We start from the raw sequence: 18,119 nt of genomic DNA on the forward strand, positions 1-18,119 counted from the left end.
TGCAAAGTTCACTTAAGGAATATTACAAACCAATTGTTTACATAACAGCGTAATTAATATTATTACTTATATCCCAATTCCCAATTCTTGCTATAGCAACTACTTCGCATTTCCGTTGGAAGGCACTTTGTCCCTGAGCAACTGTCTGTTTGTCACCAGCTATAGCTAGTGCACAGAAGAGTGCTCAGTTTTGTGATGTTTCCTATTTGACAGATGCTTTTTCCCCAGGATCATTTATTTATGATCTAACTAAAGGAAGAAAAAAGGAAGTTTGATGCTAGGCTTTGTGGGATTCAGAAAGAAAAGAAAATTTGCTCTCTCAGCAAATTATGACATCATGAGGTAACACTGCCAGGCCAGGGATGCAGTACTGGAAAATAAAAAATACAACACCACTGAGCTTGGCAAACCTTTTTTATTTTGTGATAAAAATGCTTTCATATAAATTTCATCTTAACTACCTTTAGAATGAAACGGAAAAGTAAAAACAAAGTGTGCATTTTCCTTACTATGTTTAGTCAGGAATATGCGGTCATTTTATTGGTTATTGGGTTTCTCATACAAACAGATATAATATCACTTTTAAGAGAAATGTACACAAGGAAGTAACCATAGTACCAGTTATTAGTGGGGGCCTCTGGGTACATAAATGTATCCTCCCAAATAGTCATCATACATTCACTGTATTCGTTAGGGCCAAAATCCCTAACCACCTCTCAACAAAACATTATACCTTTGGTTCTTTATTATGCAAGAATTACAAATTGTCAAATTCAATAAGATGATACAATGGATTTCAGCAACACAGCCAATTGCTTATACTAAAATCTTTAATTCTCAGACTCTCTTTCCCTCATACCTCTGCCTCCCCCACCTAAGAAAATGATGCTTAAAACAAAACAGAGGAAGCAAATAAACAAACAAAAAACCTATCCCCAAAAGCAGGCAGAAGAGGAGTCAAAGAAAGAATGTATAAAAATAAAAATAAACCAAAAATAACAGGGGAGGATCTATACATGGCATAAAAGATGTATCTCATAAAAACCGAGTCTCCAATTCAGAACCCAAATCAGAAAGTGATTATCCATCTTACCTTCCCTTTTATTAGATACCACACAATTCAAGAGTTCTTAAAATCTAACAGATCAGTAAAATGTTTGAAAGGCAGTGTTGTCCTCCTCATCACTGAAACCTGTTGTCTGTAATGACAGCTTTCACATTCCCTTTCTCCAAACCCAAAGGATCCGAATTAAAGTATTCCAAGAAAAAGAAACAAGCAATTTGGTCTGACATCGTGCTTAGGGAAAAGGGAGGATATAAAATATCCAGTGGCTGGATCAGCAGCTGATATTTTCAGAAGTGGGGCTGGGGCAGGAGGGCAGGAAAGGGCAGGAATGCTGTGGTCCACAGAGGCCCATGCAGAAAGGTTTTCCTCATCTATGAATAATAAATGGGTCCAAGGACAGAGAGTCACCATTTAGAATGGTAAAATGTTTGCACACTCTGAAAGAGGCTGACAGGATGTTGCCACATGGAGAGAATAAAGCAGACAATGAACAAACTTAATCTGCTTATCTCAGGGCAGAACTAATTATTTTTGTTGGTTCAATAAATTTGGACAGGACTGAAAAAACCATTTGTAAACTATCATGCTAACAGACACACAGGGTTTCCATACGGGGCCACCAACAGACATATTAGGTAAGTGGGAAGCACTGATGTATACTTGCAGCCACAGAAGGAATGAGAACTGTCATTCAAACCAAGAGTCAGGAATTCACCTGTTAATAGCTACAAAATGCCCAGGCAGAACTTATTTTGCAGGTGTCATGGGCATCACAGTACCTGACAAAAGTGGCAGTGTAGCCATGGACCAATTATTAACCGGCCCAAGAAGAAGAGGAAGAAAACTATTATTTTTCTACTATTAACTAAAATGCTTCTGCCCTTAAAAGAGAGTCAAGGAAACTGCCAAGAGCATGAATACAAACAGTGGGTTCAGGTGAGGGGCAGTCACAGTGTGAACAATGAGCAAGTCTGTAGTTGTCCATTATCATCTAGAAGGTGACTCTAGGAAAGGAAAACGTTCTGTTGAGTTTCTATGTTAGTTGCCAAAGGGAATGCCATGGCCGCTTCAGAGGAAAAGAAATGGTAGCAGAAAACAGCTATATAGTTCCTCCTTTTCCAATCTTCTTATAGGGCTGTCTTGGACCATAGAAAACAAGTCCAACTTTCCATTTCCTGCACTTAAACACAAAGTCCACGTCTTCAGTGAGAACATACTGGGTATACCAGTAACTCAGACCACAAGTGTGAAAGAAAGATTGGTGAGCAGGTCTTTAAGCAGCAAGATAATCAGAAAGTTGAGACTGATCATCCGACAAAAGGAAGACAACTGTCAGTGGGTCCCTTGGGCTAAGGAAAGTTCAGTCCTAAAGAGCAAGGGTACAACATTTGAGACAGTGTCTTCTGTGGAGATGAAAGGAAAGGCTCGACAGTTAAGACTAGTTTCATATGCTGGGTGAGTGAGTAAAACAGGCCTAGAGTGCTCAGATCTGGGACAAATATGTTCCATACACGCAGTCAATGGAATGCTTGGTAGAAGTAGGGGACCTGTGGGTGGGTAGCCGGCTCTTGCACAAGTTAGCTTGTCGCTTGGTCATTCCAACATTCCAAACCTTTTTCTGGTTTTAAAAAAGTAGGGAGGGTCATAGTAACTAGACCATCAAGGATAAAACGTCACACTGACCAGGCCCATACACAGAAAAACAACAGACTCATACCCTTCCTCCTGGTAAAGTTTATATGAAGACCTGCACACAGACAAGAAAAATTAAGGTGTAGCCTCTTGAAGGGATCTCCTGCCCCCAAAATTTGTGGAAGAAAAATATTCTGCTCCCCTTCTCTCTCCAGGAATGATATATGCAGGAGAACATAATACAGTATGTCCATTTTCTAAAGAAACATACTTGAAAGATTTATGCTGAGAACCATACCAAAGTAAACCTCGTGAGACTCCAAGAGATACTGGGAAGACAGGAGGGGAAAGGAGACCAAAGTTTCTTTCATGGGCCGGAATGATTAAAAACACAAAGGTCTTGCCCTATAACATGCTGGTAGGGCTACAATCATGGAGAGGTGCAAAATCGAAAGCACCAAATGAAGACAAAAGAATGTCCAAGGAGGAGAAGATGCATAGGTCAATTCAGGCAGAATTCCAGGGCACAATTCCCAACAGGACTCTAGTGTAGAATCTTCTCATGGATATGGCAGAAGCCCGCAGGGCTTAAAACACAGTCAAGGCTGCAAGAATGTCTGGGCTTCAGTAAGCATCCATCTTATGCTCCAAATAGAAGAGAGTAAACATGGACTCAAGGCTTGTATTCATCTCGCATTTCCATAAGCTTGTCTTGATTATTAGATTAGAATAATCAATAAGCCTTGCAGATACCCAGTGAAACTGACAAATTGCTTCTCTTGCATTATCTGAATAAAAGCATCTTCTCTTTCCTACCTCTAGAAGCTGGCTCCAGAGATTTCTTCATTTCTCTCCCGGATGACCTTCATTTGTTCCTCAGCAGCATTTACAAAAGGCAGTTATGTCTCTACACTGGAGGTGGACTCTTTCACGCATAAACCTGCATGTTGTTGTGTGGTGGCTCAGACATGTGTGTCCCAGGTCCCCGCTGACCTCCTCCAGCACCCCCAGGGGTAGGGCTGGTGGTCACATCTGACCAGTCAGAAGCAGAGTGGGGTGATGAACTTGACCACTGGTCAGGAGACTCTGGGGATGGTGTCAGGTAGGGATGCTCACCCTGGAGGTGACCACTGTGACTGGGTGTTCGCTCAGCAGCATTTGAGGAAGCATAACTGTGCTGTGAAGGGGGTGTGGGGTACTTGCCCACAGAGGCTGGGAAAGGATGATAGGCTGGGAGAATGGTCTGAGCTACCTGCCCGTCCTGTTGGGGCATCATGGCAGTGGGGAAAGCCACACTGGGCAAACGGGCCATTTCTGGAATCTGGTACATGGTGGGCAGGGGGCCCGTAACAGCTGGAGGGCAGGTGGACTGAGGCTGGGGAGCCCCCGCTGGTTGGGCAATACTGCCTTTAGGGATGAGCTGGAAAGTCACAATGGGGGGCAAGGGCTCCCGAGGGGTGGTTATGTGCTTCCCTTCAGGTGGCCTGCTCTGGGGAGCTATGCTAGGGTGGGTGCCCTCAGCTGGAGCCAGGACCATACCAAACATCTCATTGTACTGGGTTTCATTCACCTCCATGCGGTTCATCCAGTCTGCTGGGACTGGGACTGGATGGAGCCTACTCAAGCTTCCAGCACTGCCACTGCTTGGGGGCACAATGTGGTGGTGGGATAGCAACTGGCTCACTGAGGGAAGCACAGTGCTGGCCCCATGAGCCAAAGGCTGCATTTCATGAAGGTTAGAAAAAGACAGTGCATGCTGGGCATGGACTGAGGCAGGAGGGGCGGCAGTGGCCAACATAGGGTTGGGTGAGGCCTGTAAGATCCCAGGGGATGTAATCATTGGAGAGGATGTGGTATCGGAAACGTATGTGTGAGGAGATTCTAGGGAATCAACAGGAGATAAAGTTACTGAACTCTCAGACAGTTGGACCTTCTCACTCAGAGACTTCTTCCTCCTACTACCCTTGGCATCCTTCGCCTCCTTGGCAAGGTTAGGGAGGCTAGTGGGCATGGTATTCTTGGCACTGGGCCGTCTAGACTTCTTGCCCATTGGTGTGTGCTTCAGGCTGAGGAAAGATCTGTTGGGCCCACAGATGACAGGTGAGAGAGCAGAAGTCAACACGGTGCCTGGAGGGCTTGGGGTCACATTGTATTCATCCAGGAGGCGCACAATGTCATGGTGCATGCGATCCCGAGCCACATCCCGGGGAAGACGATCCATATGGTCTGTGATGTCTCGATTGGCAAAATGGTCTAACAGGATCTTGGCTGCTTCATAGCTCCCCTCCCGGGCAGCAAGAAACAGCGGTGTCTCTTCCTACAGAAAAGGCCCATCACAGAACACGTTAACACTCTTGAGAATATAGCAGTTTTTCTCAGTCTTTCTTATTATCACCCCCTTAGACATGTTTTCCTAATTATCTCCCCGATGAAATATTAACATCACAGATAGGCTGTGCCTCTACCAGTGTACTGAATGTATATCTGTGATTTATACATAAAAAGAGTAAGATTATTTCACCTCTCCTCAAAAAACAATTTTGCACCTTAGGAGGAACATCTCTTTAGTTGGGAATTCATAAAATAAAGCATGCCCCTGAGCCAGAGACTCACTTAAAAGAGTACTGAGCTTATCAAAATAAGGTTCTAATAGGAAAAGGAGTTAGAAATAAGAAAGGTAGGAAGAGAAAAAACTAAGGCATGCACAGAACTGGGAAAAATAAGGGAAACAGTGAAAGAAAGAAGAGACAAAACATGTGCAAGAAAGGACTAAGATGAGGAAAATGAAGAAAACTGAGAGAAGATGAATGACAGAAGGAAGCAGGACAAAAAACTCAGACGGAGAAAAATCAAACAGGAAAACATCAGGGTATCCAAGGATAGAAAAAGCAGCAGCAGGAGGGAAAAAAGAAAGAAAACAAGAGAAAAAGAAGTGACTATGAACAGAAGAGACAACTGGAGAAAAGGAATGTCAGGGAGAGAAAAGGTTACACCAAGCTATCTATAGCCAGCCTACTGCAAGCTGAATACTGAGAGGGAAAAGAACTCCATCCTGACACATGCCTGGACAAGCCCTATATTCTCATCAAGCTCTCCAAACCCAGTGTCTGCCCAAACTGCTTCCATCTTTGTCTATACATATCACAAGAGAAGCTGTAAGGAGAAATGGGAAGGGGCTTATAACTGAGGCACTGCTATGAGCCTCCTTAAACTCAGAGCCACAAATTGTACCTTGTTGTCCTGCATGTCTCGGTTAGCCCCATTTTTCAACAGCAAAAGAGTCGCCTCCACATTATTGACAGCAGCTGCCCAGTGAAGGGCAGATTTTCCTGAAGGGGAGAAACATTTTTATAAACAGACATATCATACTCTTAGTAAAAAACACCATGACTTGTACAACGAAACTTTAAATTCCCCAGAGATCAGCAGGAAGCAGTTCTCTGTAGGGGTCTATAGGAAAAACCAAAGTAATCTCTTCCTTTTCCTCTGTTCTAGAAATACTTCAGTACAGGCTGCCTAGCCTGCAGAAGACCTCTAGGTGAAAGGATCACTTGTATGAGGTATTCATGTCCCCTACATGGCAGAATCTACCCTGTTACATACTGAAGACAAAAACCTATGTATTACATGTCAGAATTTATATTGAGAATATTCCACAACTCTCCTAGAGAAGTCAGCTCTCATAAATCCTCAAATCAAGAGTGGTATGCCTAGGAAACCACATGGGAACACCTTTCATGTATCTGCTCTGAGGTCCAAGAACCCTCATTAAAAATCCCTCATTTTAATTAGGGATCTCCTACTGGCTTGGATCTCTGAGTTCAGCATGTTAAAGGAAGAATGAATAAATGCATGAATGAAAGAATGAGTGAATCTCCCATGTATTTGAATCTCAGACAGTTCTTTAAGGGTCATGTAACCATTCCCCCTCCTCAGAGGCATGCTTTGCAGGTAAGAATCCAAATCCCTGCCTTTCATCCCTACCATGGTCATCCACTGCATTCACATCTGCTTGGCAGTTGATCAGTTCTGCCACCATTCCCTCCACAGCCAGGCGGGCAGCCAGGATCAGGGGTGTAGTACCATCATTCATCCTGGCATCTAGATCAGTTACTCGGTTGCGAATCAGAATCTAGAAGAGGAGAAAATACAGAAAAGGGAGTCACCTGGATGAAGGAAAATAATGAAACTCAGTGAAGAAACAAGGGCATCAGAGCTGAGGCTACACTGTAGGTTCCCAGAGGGGAGGGAAAGTCTTGTTATCTTTGTGCCCAAGATTCTATCGTCATCAATCAATAAATAGTTGTTGATTGAATAAATAAACAAATACGTGCTCAATAAATAATGGCCGATGTAAAGTGAAGAGCCTTCTACTTCCTCAGGAAAGAAGAGGGATGTGGGGAAATATCACAACTTCAGTCAGTCTACAGTCTAAGGTGATTCAGAATGCTTCCGATTTCCTCGTAAGGATAAACAGGCATCAGGGAATATAATAGGAACTCAGGTCAAGAAAACTGCCAATGAGCAGCTGGAAGCCCATACAGTCAGGCCAATCCGTAAGCAGTAGTGGATACAAGTCAAAGGCTCCAGAACAGGTATCACTCTCATCTAATCTATGCATTTGGGAAGCATCTTGGCACAACAAATTATCACTAATAATCAGAAAGACTGCTGTTGTCTGCAGTTGGCTCTATCACTATCTTCCTATATAGAGCTGGGTCAGTTTGCCTGTCTCCCTTCCCACTTTCCCATCTAGCAGGCATGACTCTAATACCTGCCCTAATCTCTCAAATGATTGAATAAATTCAATGAGATATTAGTTCCTTAAAAAAGATAAAACTGTACAGAGCCATAGGAATTATTATTCAAGTGACTCTTCTCATGTTCTTTACCTGGAAGACACCTTGGGCATCAGCTGCCACTGCAGCATGGAGGGGGCAGCGGCCCATGTTGTCCTGGGCATTGGCATCTGCACCTGCATCCAGGAGACGCTTGGCAGCATCAGCCCGTGAGTAGCGGGCTGCAAGGTGCAGGGCCATCTCACCAGTCCGGTCCGTCTGGGCCTGGAGGCTGGCACCTTGGTAGACCAAGTCTGTGATGATGTTAGCAGAAGAGTCCTCTGCATCTTCATCTTCATCACTCAAATCTGAGCTGCCTCCTCGGAGAGAAGCCAACATTAATGGGGTGCAGCCATCTGTAGGAATGGAAAATTCCATAAAGTACTCAAGAAGGAGAAGGCAGTTAACCCTATCTTCAGCTTGAAACAGCTCTATTTTAGTTACTCTTAGGGGCAAAGAATTCCCTGCACTTCTTGTAGTAACTGGTTATTAGTTTCACATTTGCTACGTTTTCCTCTGATAACATCGTTTCTGTAAAGAATAATGGGAAAGTACAAGTCTTTTTAAGCTGGGGGTTCTTCTCTAAGTAAAACAAGTTTTTCTGTTCAAGTTTAAGTGATATGTTATTTTAATTGGACATTTAAAAATATGTAATATTAATAGAGCAATTGATATATTCATAAGGTATTAACTAACTATCCTCTGCTTTGGGATATTATTTTTCTATCCTACTACAATCTAACCCATTTTATCAGCCTGTTTAGTCTCAACACACTGTACGTGAAGCAATGTGAAATCCTTCCCTTTCTGAGTTGATAATTTCTTCATGGCTACATTTCTTAAGCATTCATTTCCTCAAGCTGATTTACAGTCTGTGAAATTGGGAAGGGGTGTATGGCTGGATGGGGCAAACACAGGGACAGCAATGTGGAACCATGGGCAGACACAGCCCAGTGAAGAGGGGAAGAGGCCGGGTGCTGACCTGGGCCCCGGACATTCACATCCAACACATCCACCTCCTGCTCTGCCTGAGGAGGGGTGAGGGCCAGCGATGGTGTCCTACGGATGTCTGCAGCTTCAAGGTGCTGCTGTGTCCATGGCCGTCGATCAATGGGGTCGTCTTCTTCTGAGAGTAAGGCTTCATCTTCAGCCTGAAAGGTGAAAACAACGCTCCCTATCAATCTGGCCACCACCAGAAACTGCTAATGAGAAGCTGTCCAGAGCCTCCACCAACCCTGCTTATCTCCCATTGTTTTCTCTCTTCCTACTCCTCCACCTCTCCGGAGGATTACCTCAGCCTTGGTTTCCCACTGCTCTCGTGATGTGGCTCCTGCTTACTTTTCCTGCATCATCTAGGCAATTCCCTTCCCCCATCCCAAACTCTAGGCTTTAGCCTTTAGATCTCCAGAGCACCCAATTCTCACTTTTCCTACCCTCCACTAGAAAGTAAACTTTAATTCTTCTTGTTGGCCCTAAAAAGCATACTCTGCTCACCTCTGCTTAACTGATCTTGTTTTAAGTGCTTACATAGTATTACATGGCCATCTCCACCACCAGGCTGTAAGCTTCTCGAGAAGGCAAAATAAGCCTTGTTCAACATTGCTTCCTTGTACTCAACATAGCACCCAACATGTAGAAAGCACTCAGGAAAGACTATTCAATAATAATTATGATAATTTAAAAGCAGCTACCCTTTACTGAACACTTAGTACATGACAGGAAAGTAGATAAGGCACATATGCCAACACAACAACCCACAGAGGAAAGGGTTATTATTATCTGCATTTTACAAGGAATGATAATTACAAAGAGGTTAAGTAACTTGCCAGCTACTAAGTGGCAGAGTTTTGGATTTGAATCCAGTTCTGATATTAACTAAAGATTAGTTACTATCATAATTTCTTCACGGCTACATTCCTTAAGCATTCACTTCCTCAAGCTGATTTAGAGCCTGTGAAATTGGGAAGGGGTATATGGCTGGATGGGGCAAACACAGGGACAGCAATGTGGAACCATGGGCAGACACAGCCCAGTGAAGAGGGGAAGAGGCCAGGTGCTGACCTGGGCCCCGGACATTCACATCCAACACATCCATCTCTTGCTCTGCCTGAGGAGGGGTGAGGGCCAGCGATGGTCTTCTTAACCATCATGCTCTACCAGCTCCCAGCAATGCACAGCTGTGGATGGATGGTCTCCTTTTTCATGTCAGTCTCAGCTCAATCTACCACTTGCTTTTATATGGTTTTAGTTTCCTGAGCTCAAAGTATGGAGCCTCCAATGTCAACGTTTTGCCATGATCACTGGCTTTCGTTTTGCCAATGTCAATGATCACTGGCTTTCTTCTACTGCTTAATTTCATCTTTTCTTATAGAAGGAGAAGTACCCATAAAGGATAAGGAAGAGACGTGGCCATGAAGGAATTGCCATCTACACACACCATTCCTGACTTGACTACTGCCAGCACGACACTAAAGGAAAGAGACGTGTTTGTTTTAATATTTTTAAAGAGTTATTCTTGAAGAGTATACATAGGTAACCCAAGGTCATCAATGTCCTAAGGATTCCTGCTGTTTAAAAGAACCTAGGATAGTTATTGTCTGGGTAACATATAAAGACTATCACTCTTTACTCCCATTCAGGACACTCTGGAGCTAAAGGACAGAAATTTGAAATGTAATCAGATAATGTCTGACAATGGTGGTTCTACCATGGCCACCTCACCTTCACTTTCTTTGGTTGGGGCCCTTCATCATCGACCCAGTGTTCACTTGTTCCAGAACCAATTAGGTTAGCTTCTGAGACTTGCACTGAGAGATTTCTAATACGATTATAAAAATAAAAAATAAGAATGGCGGTTATGTCATAAACTAATAGAGCGGTTTTCAACACTTTCCATCATGACACACTCCCATGGCTCTATTACAATCTTGCAGGGTCTTGGCCCAGAGAAGATGGGCAGTATTTTTGTGACATTCCCTTGGCATTCATCCTTTCCCTTCCCACTGAGCGTGAGCTTACAACAAAAGTGCACCTCAACACAGAAGCTGGGTGGCACTGTGATAATATGCACAGAATAGATGCACCCAGGCTCTGACTGTGGTTTCAGTCACTCACAAGGCATTTAGAATCACGGGCAGTGGGAGTAAATGTCCAGAGCTTAGAATTTAAAATCGTGATTCAACAAGATACGCTTTTCTAGTCATCCCTACTTATACTGTGAATAGTGGCTTGTGGCAACGCCTCTTACTTCAGCCCCACAGCATCCTGTCCCACTGGCTCACGACGCTTGTGATTGCTTGCATCTCGGCGAAGAGTGAAACCTTCAGGCAGCCAGAGAGAGCCATGCTTACGCTTTCGTTTTGCCATGATTACCCCCAGCAGAATAATAAACAGAATGATGACAACAGCAACAGCAAGGAGATAGAGGAGCTGAGTGCGTTCTGGAGTCAGGGATTCACCTGAAAGTCCACAGAGACAGGGAAAGTGCTGAATAAAACATCAACCTCTCAATGTCAGCATTAGATTCATTTAGAGGGCAACTTTGACCTCAACAGTTCTGAAAAAATAAGAGGGCTACATAATGAAAATTGTTCCCCCAACTGACACTCTCCCCCCGCCACCTTTCCCCTTTACACCACTGCCACTCACTGACGACAGACACGAGAGGGTATGACAGGGTCCCCTGTATGGCGTGAGAGGCCAGGAGAGCTGCTGCTGCATCTGTGTTCTTGAAACAGTGGTCTGAGTCTTGAACACACTGGCGGTTGTCAATTTCCAGAAAGACTTTAGAGCTGTGGGATGCCAAGGGAGAAGCAGAGGAGGAGAGATGGGGGTAAAACAGAAGAGTGCAGGTCAGGCAGAATGTGTCATAAAGGGTGATGGGAGCCTTCCTTCCTCCCCTTCAGCATCAGGTCCCTACCTCTGGCATGCTGCTTTAAGACATATCTCAGAAATTAGGATATTGTCCCTTGAGATCTTAAACACTAATTCCCACATAGAGGATGTCCCACCTTCCTTAGTCTAGCTGACCAAAGCCTTCTGGCTGAGGCAATGCATGACAAAGTGAGAAGCTGTTTTCCTCCTGAAGGTTTCAGTGGTCTTCTTCCATTCTTTCCTACCTACTCAGTGGTACTTAGTGCTACTCTAAAAATACATCCCTGTGCATTTTTAGTCCTTATTTTCCTTTGTCTGTGCATTGGTATCTCAGCTAGTTGGAGGGTTGAAAGTTTGAGAATATACCAACAAAGAGTGAGGTGTGAATGACAGAGCAAGTGAAGATCATTACCTGTGTCAAAGAGACGTATATTCTAAAGAAGGGCCTTGACAATAAGGCAATGATTAATGTACAAAGGAATGTCACTAATAAAGGGATTTGAGGCAACTCTGGCAAAAGGTTATGGATTCTGGCATCCGAGAAGGCCTTCCAGGCATCCTGCCTTCTGTGTACCCCAGTCCACTTTTCAGGAGCCCAAGATCAAGGCACATCTTTACATTTAAACATAAGTACTGGGGTAATGGGTTTATCTTAAGTGGTGGGCCATTCTATTTGTCTGATATTTGCATTTCTATAGGTTGAGTTATGACATGTGCTACATATCAAAGTGCTAGGCTTCATAAAATTAGCCTTGAAGTTCAGAAACCAAACACTTACCCAGCCACCTCCTGCTCTTGTTCACCAGGAATGGACCTGCGTGTCATCCTCTGTTTCTTCATGGCAGCTGACTTCTCACCATAATAGGGGTACACCATGAGCTCCCCCTGGGAGTCCCGCTTAATGCGCAGGTTGGTGTGGAGCAGGGTCCCCAGTGCCCGCAAGAAGCTGCGAGCATCCTGGAGCAGCTGTTCAGGTGGCATCAATACCACAATAACCAGGGTACCCTCTGCCAGGTTCTCAGGCTGGTCAGCAGCACAGTCCAGCCCATCCCAACCACACTCCTCACTGTTGCACCCCTGGTCACAGTGGTTGTCTTTGAAGTGGTCTGCACAGTATTTGTCATACCTAGGTAAGGGGAAGCAGAGAACAGGAGAAAGGGGCTCAGATTAGACTGGAGCTCTATTTGCTTTTTCATTTGGAACTAACTGTGGATTTTCCTACCCATTTTCTGTGGCCCACACCCAGGACCCAAATGCCCCACAAAACCTTCTTTGCATCTCCTATCCCTGATGTCATAGAGTATGTATAGTCTATGCCACTCATCCTTGTTGTGTACTTCCTAAATGAAGAACATTGTACTCACTACGCTGCAGGAGCTTAGGGACTCCCAGGCAGTTTACAATCCTGTTAAGTCAGGTTTTCAAACAAAGCTGCATATCTGAAACAAAAGTCAGCCTGGTTCATGCTTCCTCTACTTTGTATCCATTGTCCCCAATAAGGTAACAACGGGCTTTAGGAAGTGAAAGATGCCTCTAGAAACTTGATAAATGACCCTGAACCATTGGGAGTTGCCATAGAGAACCATATTAACATGACCCATTTCTTTCCCTTTCAAGAGCGAATCCCAGCTACAGAAGGTAAAGGGGGATGGGTATGTCCTTGTAGCACACCAGACCTTACTTGTACAGGCTCTTTCAATATTTGCAAAAGGAATTAGAACCCCCAAACCTAAATGATGTACAAACTATTTCATCTACACTCTCCTCTCCTCATACCCTACCCCTTGATATTTATACTATTTGGTACAACTTTTCATGCTATCTCAATCAAAAGATTAGGAGTCAATGAAACAACTTGCTCCGGCAAGTTCTTTAACCCTTGGGCCTAAGTTCTCTCACCTATGAAAGAATGTTAATAATACCTATGCCTCATGGGTTGTTGAGAATTAACTTGGATTAAATTAGATGGAATGGCTAATTAATAGGAAAGTTCCTAAGTAAACCATACAGCATCCTACAACTATAACAATTAAGACCAGGAGGGTTCACAGGCCTAATCTAATTCATGCTTCCTGATAAACCTGGGTGGGGAAAAACAGTCTTAGGGAAAGGAATGGGGTGAAGAGAGAGATACAGACCTTTCCATCCATCCTGCAGGCAGGTTATGTGAGAGGCTGCTTGAAGTGGGAAACACCACTTCCAAAAGTTATATCCCCCAGGAGGTCACGAAGGCAGCAGGTGAGAAGGCAGAGATAGGCAGAGAGAGAGGGTCATTATGCAATGAGCATTCCTGGCCCTTTGTCAGCAAGGGAGAGCACAGGGTAGTGTGCGATGGGACAAGGCTGGCACCATCTGAAAAGCAGAGGCAGCTTAGGCTGAAGCACTGGAGTGGTTAGGAGCAAGAACGAGAAACTGAAGTGTGTTAGTGACAGTCCCCTTCAGCTTCTGGAAAACGTGAAGCCCTTACTTGCATGTCTTGCTGTTCCCCTGGCATTCAAAGTTGTCAAACAGGCACTCGGCCGTGTTGCACAGCTCATCACACTGGTTGTTGATATAATCCCAGCAGGGAAGTGGGGAGGAGCAGTTGGCCCAGGGGTTCTCCATGGTGAGAGAACAGTCACCCCCATCCCACTGGCAGGCATGGCTGTTGCAGGCCTCATCACAGACGCCATCACGAGCTTTGTCGGCACAATATTGGCTCAAACAGGTGGCAGGAGGGGTGCTGGGGGGTGCCGTGTAGAGTTCACAGCGGCTACCCCAGAATGGTGGGGCACACTGGCAGGAGTAATAAGGAGGCTGGCGCTGAGGGTGGCAGCTGCCCCCGTGCTGGCAGGGGCTACTGGCACAGCCTGACTCGCAGTCCCGGGGGTTGGGGCAAAAGCAGCGGGGTCCAGAGGCGGTGTGCACACACTGCTCTCCTTTCCTACATTTCACTTGTCCACAGCTGCTCTGGCACCTTGCCCCGGAAAATCCCTGTGGAAATCAGTGAGGAAATAAAAATGGCATTGGTAGGAAAACAGTCATATTGGAAGTTTTGGGTTTCTAGAAAACCTCCACATCTCACTACTCCCTTCTGTACTTCCTGTTCAGCCCAAGCCAAGGTTACTAGACAGGTTTCCTTTTGGTATCTCCCGAGGCATAGGGATCTCTTGTTTTGGGAAGGTTTCAGCCTCTGGCAGTGATAAAAGAATGGGTATAGCAAAGAGCTAAAATTAAGCTTCCCTCTACTTTAAGAGACAACTTGCTTCCAAATGGTTCCTGCTAAAGAATGCAAGCAGAGCAGCATTTCCACCAACTCTGGCCCAACCTGGGCAGTGAGATTACCCTCCAGCATGGGGCCAAGAAGCCACATACATCAGCCCTATTTTCAAGGGGGCATTCCACCACTTTTTATGGTTTTCCCTTAGTTTTTCTTAAGACTGACAGTCATGGATTGGAAAGCTCACTGTTTCTGGGAGTATCTAAACAGCTTTTATTTACTTTTGTTTTTGTTTTGTTTTGTCGCTTGTAAACAGCTTTAAATGGAAGAACCCAAGTACTTTCTTGTGAAAGAGCAGAACTGAGAAATCTTCCCATTTGGAAGACTGATTAAACCAGGTTTAATCTCAGTTCTGTCACAGATTGTATGGAAGAGACAATGCCCCTTCTTAGATGAGCAACAGGGCACTTACCGGGGGACAACGGCAAATGAAACCATCAGGCATGTTACTGGCCACAGCACAAGTCCCTCCATTCAGGCAGGGCATCTGGGGACACACATCGACGAAGGTTTCACAGTGCCGGCCTCAGAAAATAAAAAATAAAAAAAGCTTTAAAAGGCAGAAGTAGTCACTACAAGTTACTGAACAAACTTTGCTGGGATGGGAACTAGCCATAGGTGGAGCAAGTGTGAGAGAGTTCAGTTCTAAGCCTGTGGTAATCTGAGCATAGGAAGAAAACACTCACTGTATCTCAGCATGATTGGCCTGTCACTGGCTCAGGCCAGTCCCTTACTCTGTCTTGCCTCCACAATAAGTACCAACTCACACGACAGTATGGGTGAGAAAAGTGACTTAAATCCCACCAAAAAAAGAGAAATCACACTTCAGCTTTTTGAAGTCACTTTAGCTTTCATAAATTGCAGGAAACAGTTGAAAAACTATTCATTGCATTTTGTTAATGTCATCTACTTCATAGGAGAGGCTATATCAGGCCAATATATTTAAAAGGTGATTTGCAGCATAGAGAATTTTCATCTGTGATACCTCATTTTAATCACTTTTTGGCCTTTCTGTAACCTAACTCAATTCCTTAAAATGCAGCTTGATTTTCCTAGAGTTAGTTTCCTCTAGGAATAGTTCCAAAACAGAAGGTCCCTAGAGGCCACTGCTCCAAGATAAAGAACGAGGCAACTGGAACCACAGAGGAGACGCAGGGCACAGCTGGGACTCCTGGTCAATAGCAGGAGATAGGCCCCACCTGGCCTGTGGTCACCCGGGAAAGAAGAGGTAGCTTTAAAAATGAAACAAAAATATAATGTTTTTGGCCAATGAGATCAAGCAGCAAGAGGTATAAATGTTTGTCTCTTCAAATCACAGCAGCAGCCACTAACCAAGAGCAACCACCACATGGACACAGCTTGGTGGACCACCAGTCCCTTGCTGTTTATCTCTGCAACAGCATCCCACAATAATTGTGCTCAATGTATTCAACAGATTTTTTTTTTTTTCATTCACAAATGTGGAAAACACACAAACACTACTTCCTGGCTGTAGGACACTACTTCAAAGTGGTCTCCATTCCTTCCTTCTCCTGCTTCCCCCTTACTTTGCAAATGCTTGTCAGTGTTTCCAGAGAAAAAAGCCTCAGGGGCAATGAAAGAAACGGGAGCCAGTTTTGCTTCGTTGGCTTTCCAGCTGCAGTATGGCCAATACGAGGCTGTAGACAGACTGTTCATACTCATTCTGTTCCACATTGCCTCAATAGCTATTATGTTCACAACGGACTATTTCTTTTTGGATGTTAGTGTATCCAGGGAGCTTCCATATTGCAGAATCCCTATTATAAAATTCTAAGATGGTAAGGTAGCATATCTTTAAAGTTGGAAGGAAAGATGGCTGAAGATGGGCTCAGGATATAGCAGAGTTCAGCTTGATGAACTGTTTGTAAATAGACTATTAAAGCCTATTTTCTGAATCCCAAGGAATTTGATCACACCCTCCGTATGAGAAATACAACTACAGACCCCAGGAAATGCATGATAATTTTCAAATCTGAGTATCCTGCCACATCTGGATACAAACAACTATTTTAGTTCCCAACAGTCACCATGCTGCCCTCTCCAGAAGCAACTAGTAAGTTCTTGTGACAAGACCCCTATTCTGAGGCAGGGCTTGGTCATCTTCATGCCCTGTGACGAAAGAAAGAAGCTTGGGAACAGAGTAGGAACATGGCCAAGCCTTTACTGAGCAGGGCATTACTTGTGACCACTGCAACTTTTCATTTCATACCCATATCAACGATCCTTGGTTAAAGACACTTGAATTTGGACTTGCTCCCTTTAAGTATCTAAGCAGGGTCCTAAGCTTCTCTGAGTCCTAGGAGTGGAATGATCACGGTGGCAGGAACTACCCTGTAATTCAAGCCTCACATGTCAAAGGAGGCAGGGCGAAGAAACCAGAGTTAGACGTAAGGTTCCTTAAAACAAAATGTTATTTTGTTCAGATGAAAAGAGTTCTGTGAATGAATGGTGGTGATAGTAGAACAACAATGTCAATGTACTAAACAATGCCACTGAACTGTACACTGTACACTTTAAAATGACTCAGATAGTAAATTTTAGGTTTTGGATATTTTGCCACTATTAAAAAATGTTATTTTGTTCAACTACTTTCAATATACACTGTAAAAAATATTCCTGTCATAGCATGATATAATCAATGCACAACAAAAGAATCTCTCAGGAAAAATTAAAGGTAGACACTGATTGTAACATCCATAGAGTACAGACCAAGAAAAAACTGGCTTTTAAAAATTAAGCTACTGTTGTTTTTCTTATATAAGAAAAGCTTCACTTGGGTCTGGGACAAGTCACAGGGCCCAATTTGTTCACTAAAACCATCTTCCAAGGCAGAGTGGCCAGGAGGCTAGAGAGCTTCTCACCAGTAAAGGCACTACGGCAAACACACAGGTAGTCATTGGTGAGCTGTATACAGTCCAGGCTGCCCTCAGAGCTGCAGGGGTTGGAGAGGCACTCGTTGATGTCTCCCTCACATCGCTCCCCAGCAAAGCCAGGCAAGCAGCGACAACTGTAGCCTCCAATCCTATCCACGCACTGACCACCATTAAGGCAATGTGGACCCCTGGCACAGTCATCAATGTTTTCTTCACAGAGTAGGCCTGGAGGAAAGAGAAGAGGCACAGAATTATGAAAATCCTTTTAACCTGCTTTCCAGCAAGGGATAACCACACTTGTTGGCATTTTCACAATGAATCAGAGTATACTCTTCAACTGGTAGTGGGACCTTGTAGTTGGGCAGGGCAAAGCACATGCTTTATTCATGACAGCTGTCATCCTTCTGGTGAGTTGTACAAGTAAAGGAATGAACACACTAGAGCTCCACATGTACTCTCCCACACAATCCAGTGAAGTAGCACCCTATGGTGTAGGTCCTATTATTTGTCCCATCTCAAAGACAAGGAAACTGGAGCTCAAGAGAGGCTCAGTAATT

General features: G+C 44.2%; 1 protein-coding gene across 2 annotated transcripts in view; it reads right to left on the reverse strand.

Annotated features, from left to right (window-relative positions):
* Nucleotides 1-396: 396 nt before the first annotated feature.
* NOTCH2 (notch receptor 2) overlaps nucleotides 397-18,119 on the reverse strand; it is a 189,870-nt gene continuing 172,147 nt past the window's right edge. For both annotated transcript variants that reach the window (XM_050749316.1, XM_050749307.1), the window contains exons 23-34: nucleotides 17,551-17,787; nucleotides 15,081-15,193; nucleotides 13,877-14,382; nucleotides 12,188-12,535; nucleotides 11,185-11,327; nucleotides 10,784-10,994; nucleotides 10,258-10,354; nucleotides 8,519-8,687; nucleotides 7,591-7,892; nucleotides 6,683-6,830; nucleotides 5,930-6,027; nucleotides 397-5,015 (exon numbers count right to left, since the gene is read on the reverse strand). In XM_050749316.1, coding sequence (XP_050605273.1) covers nucleotides 3,627-5,015; nucleotides 5,930-6,027; nucleotides 6,683-6,830; nucleotides 7,591-7,892; nucleotides 8,519-8,687; nucleotides 10,258-10,354; nucleotides 10,784-10,994; nucleotides 11,185-11,327; nucleotides 12,188-12,535; nucleotides 13,877-14,382; nucleotides 15,081-15,193; nucleotides 17,551-17,787 — 3,761 coding nt within the window. In that variant the 3' untranslated portion in view covers nucleotides 397-3,626. The remainder of the gene's footprint in view (nucleotides 5,016-5,929; nucleotides 6,028-6,682; nucleotides 6,831-7,590; nucleotides 7,893-8,518; nucleotides 8,688-10,257; nucleotides 10,355-10,783; nucleotides 10,995-11,184; nucleotides 11,328-12,187; nucleotides 12,536-13,876; nucleotides 14,383-15,080; nucleotides 15,194-17,550; nucleotides 17,788-18,119) is intronic.

Source organism: Macaca thibetana, chromosome 1, assembly GCF_024542745.1.
Source record: "Macaca thibetana thibetana isolate TM-01 chromosome 1, ASM2454274v1, whole genome shotgun sequence".
NCBI lineage: Eukaryota > Metazoa > Chordata > Mammalia > Primates > Cercopithecidae > Macaca > Macaca thibetana.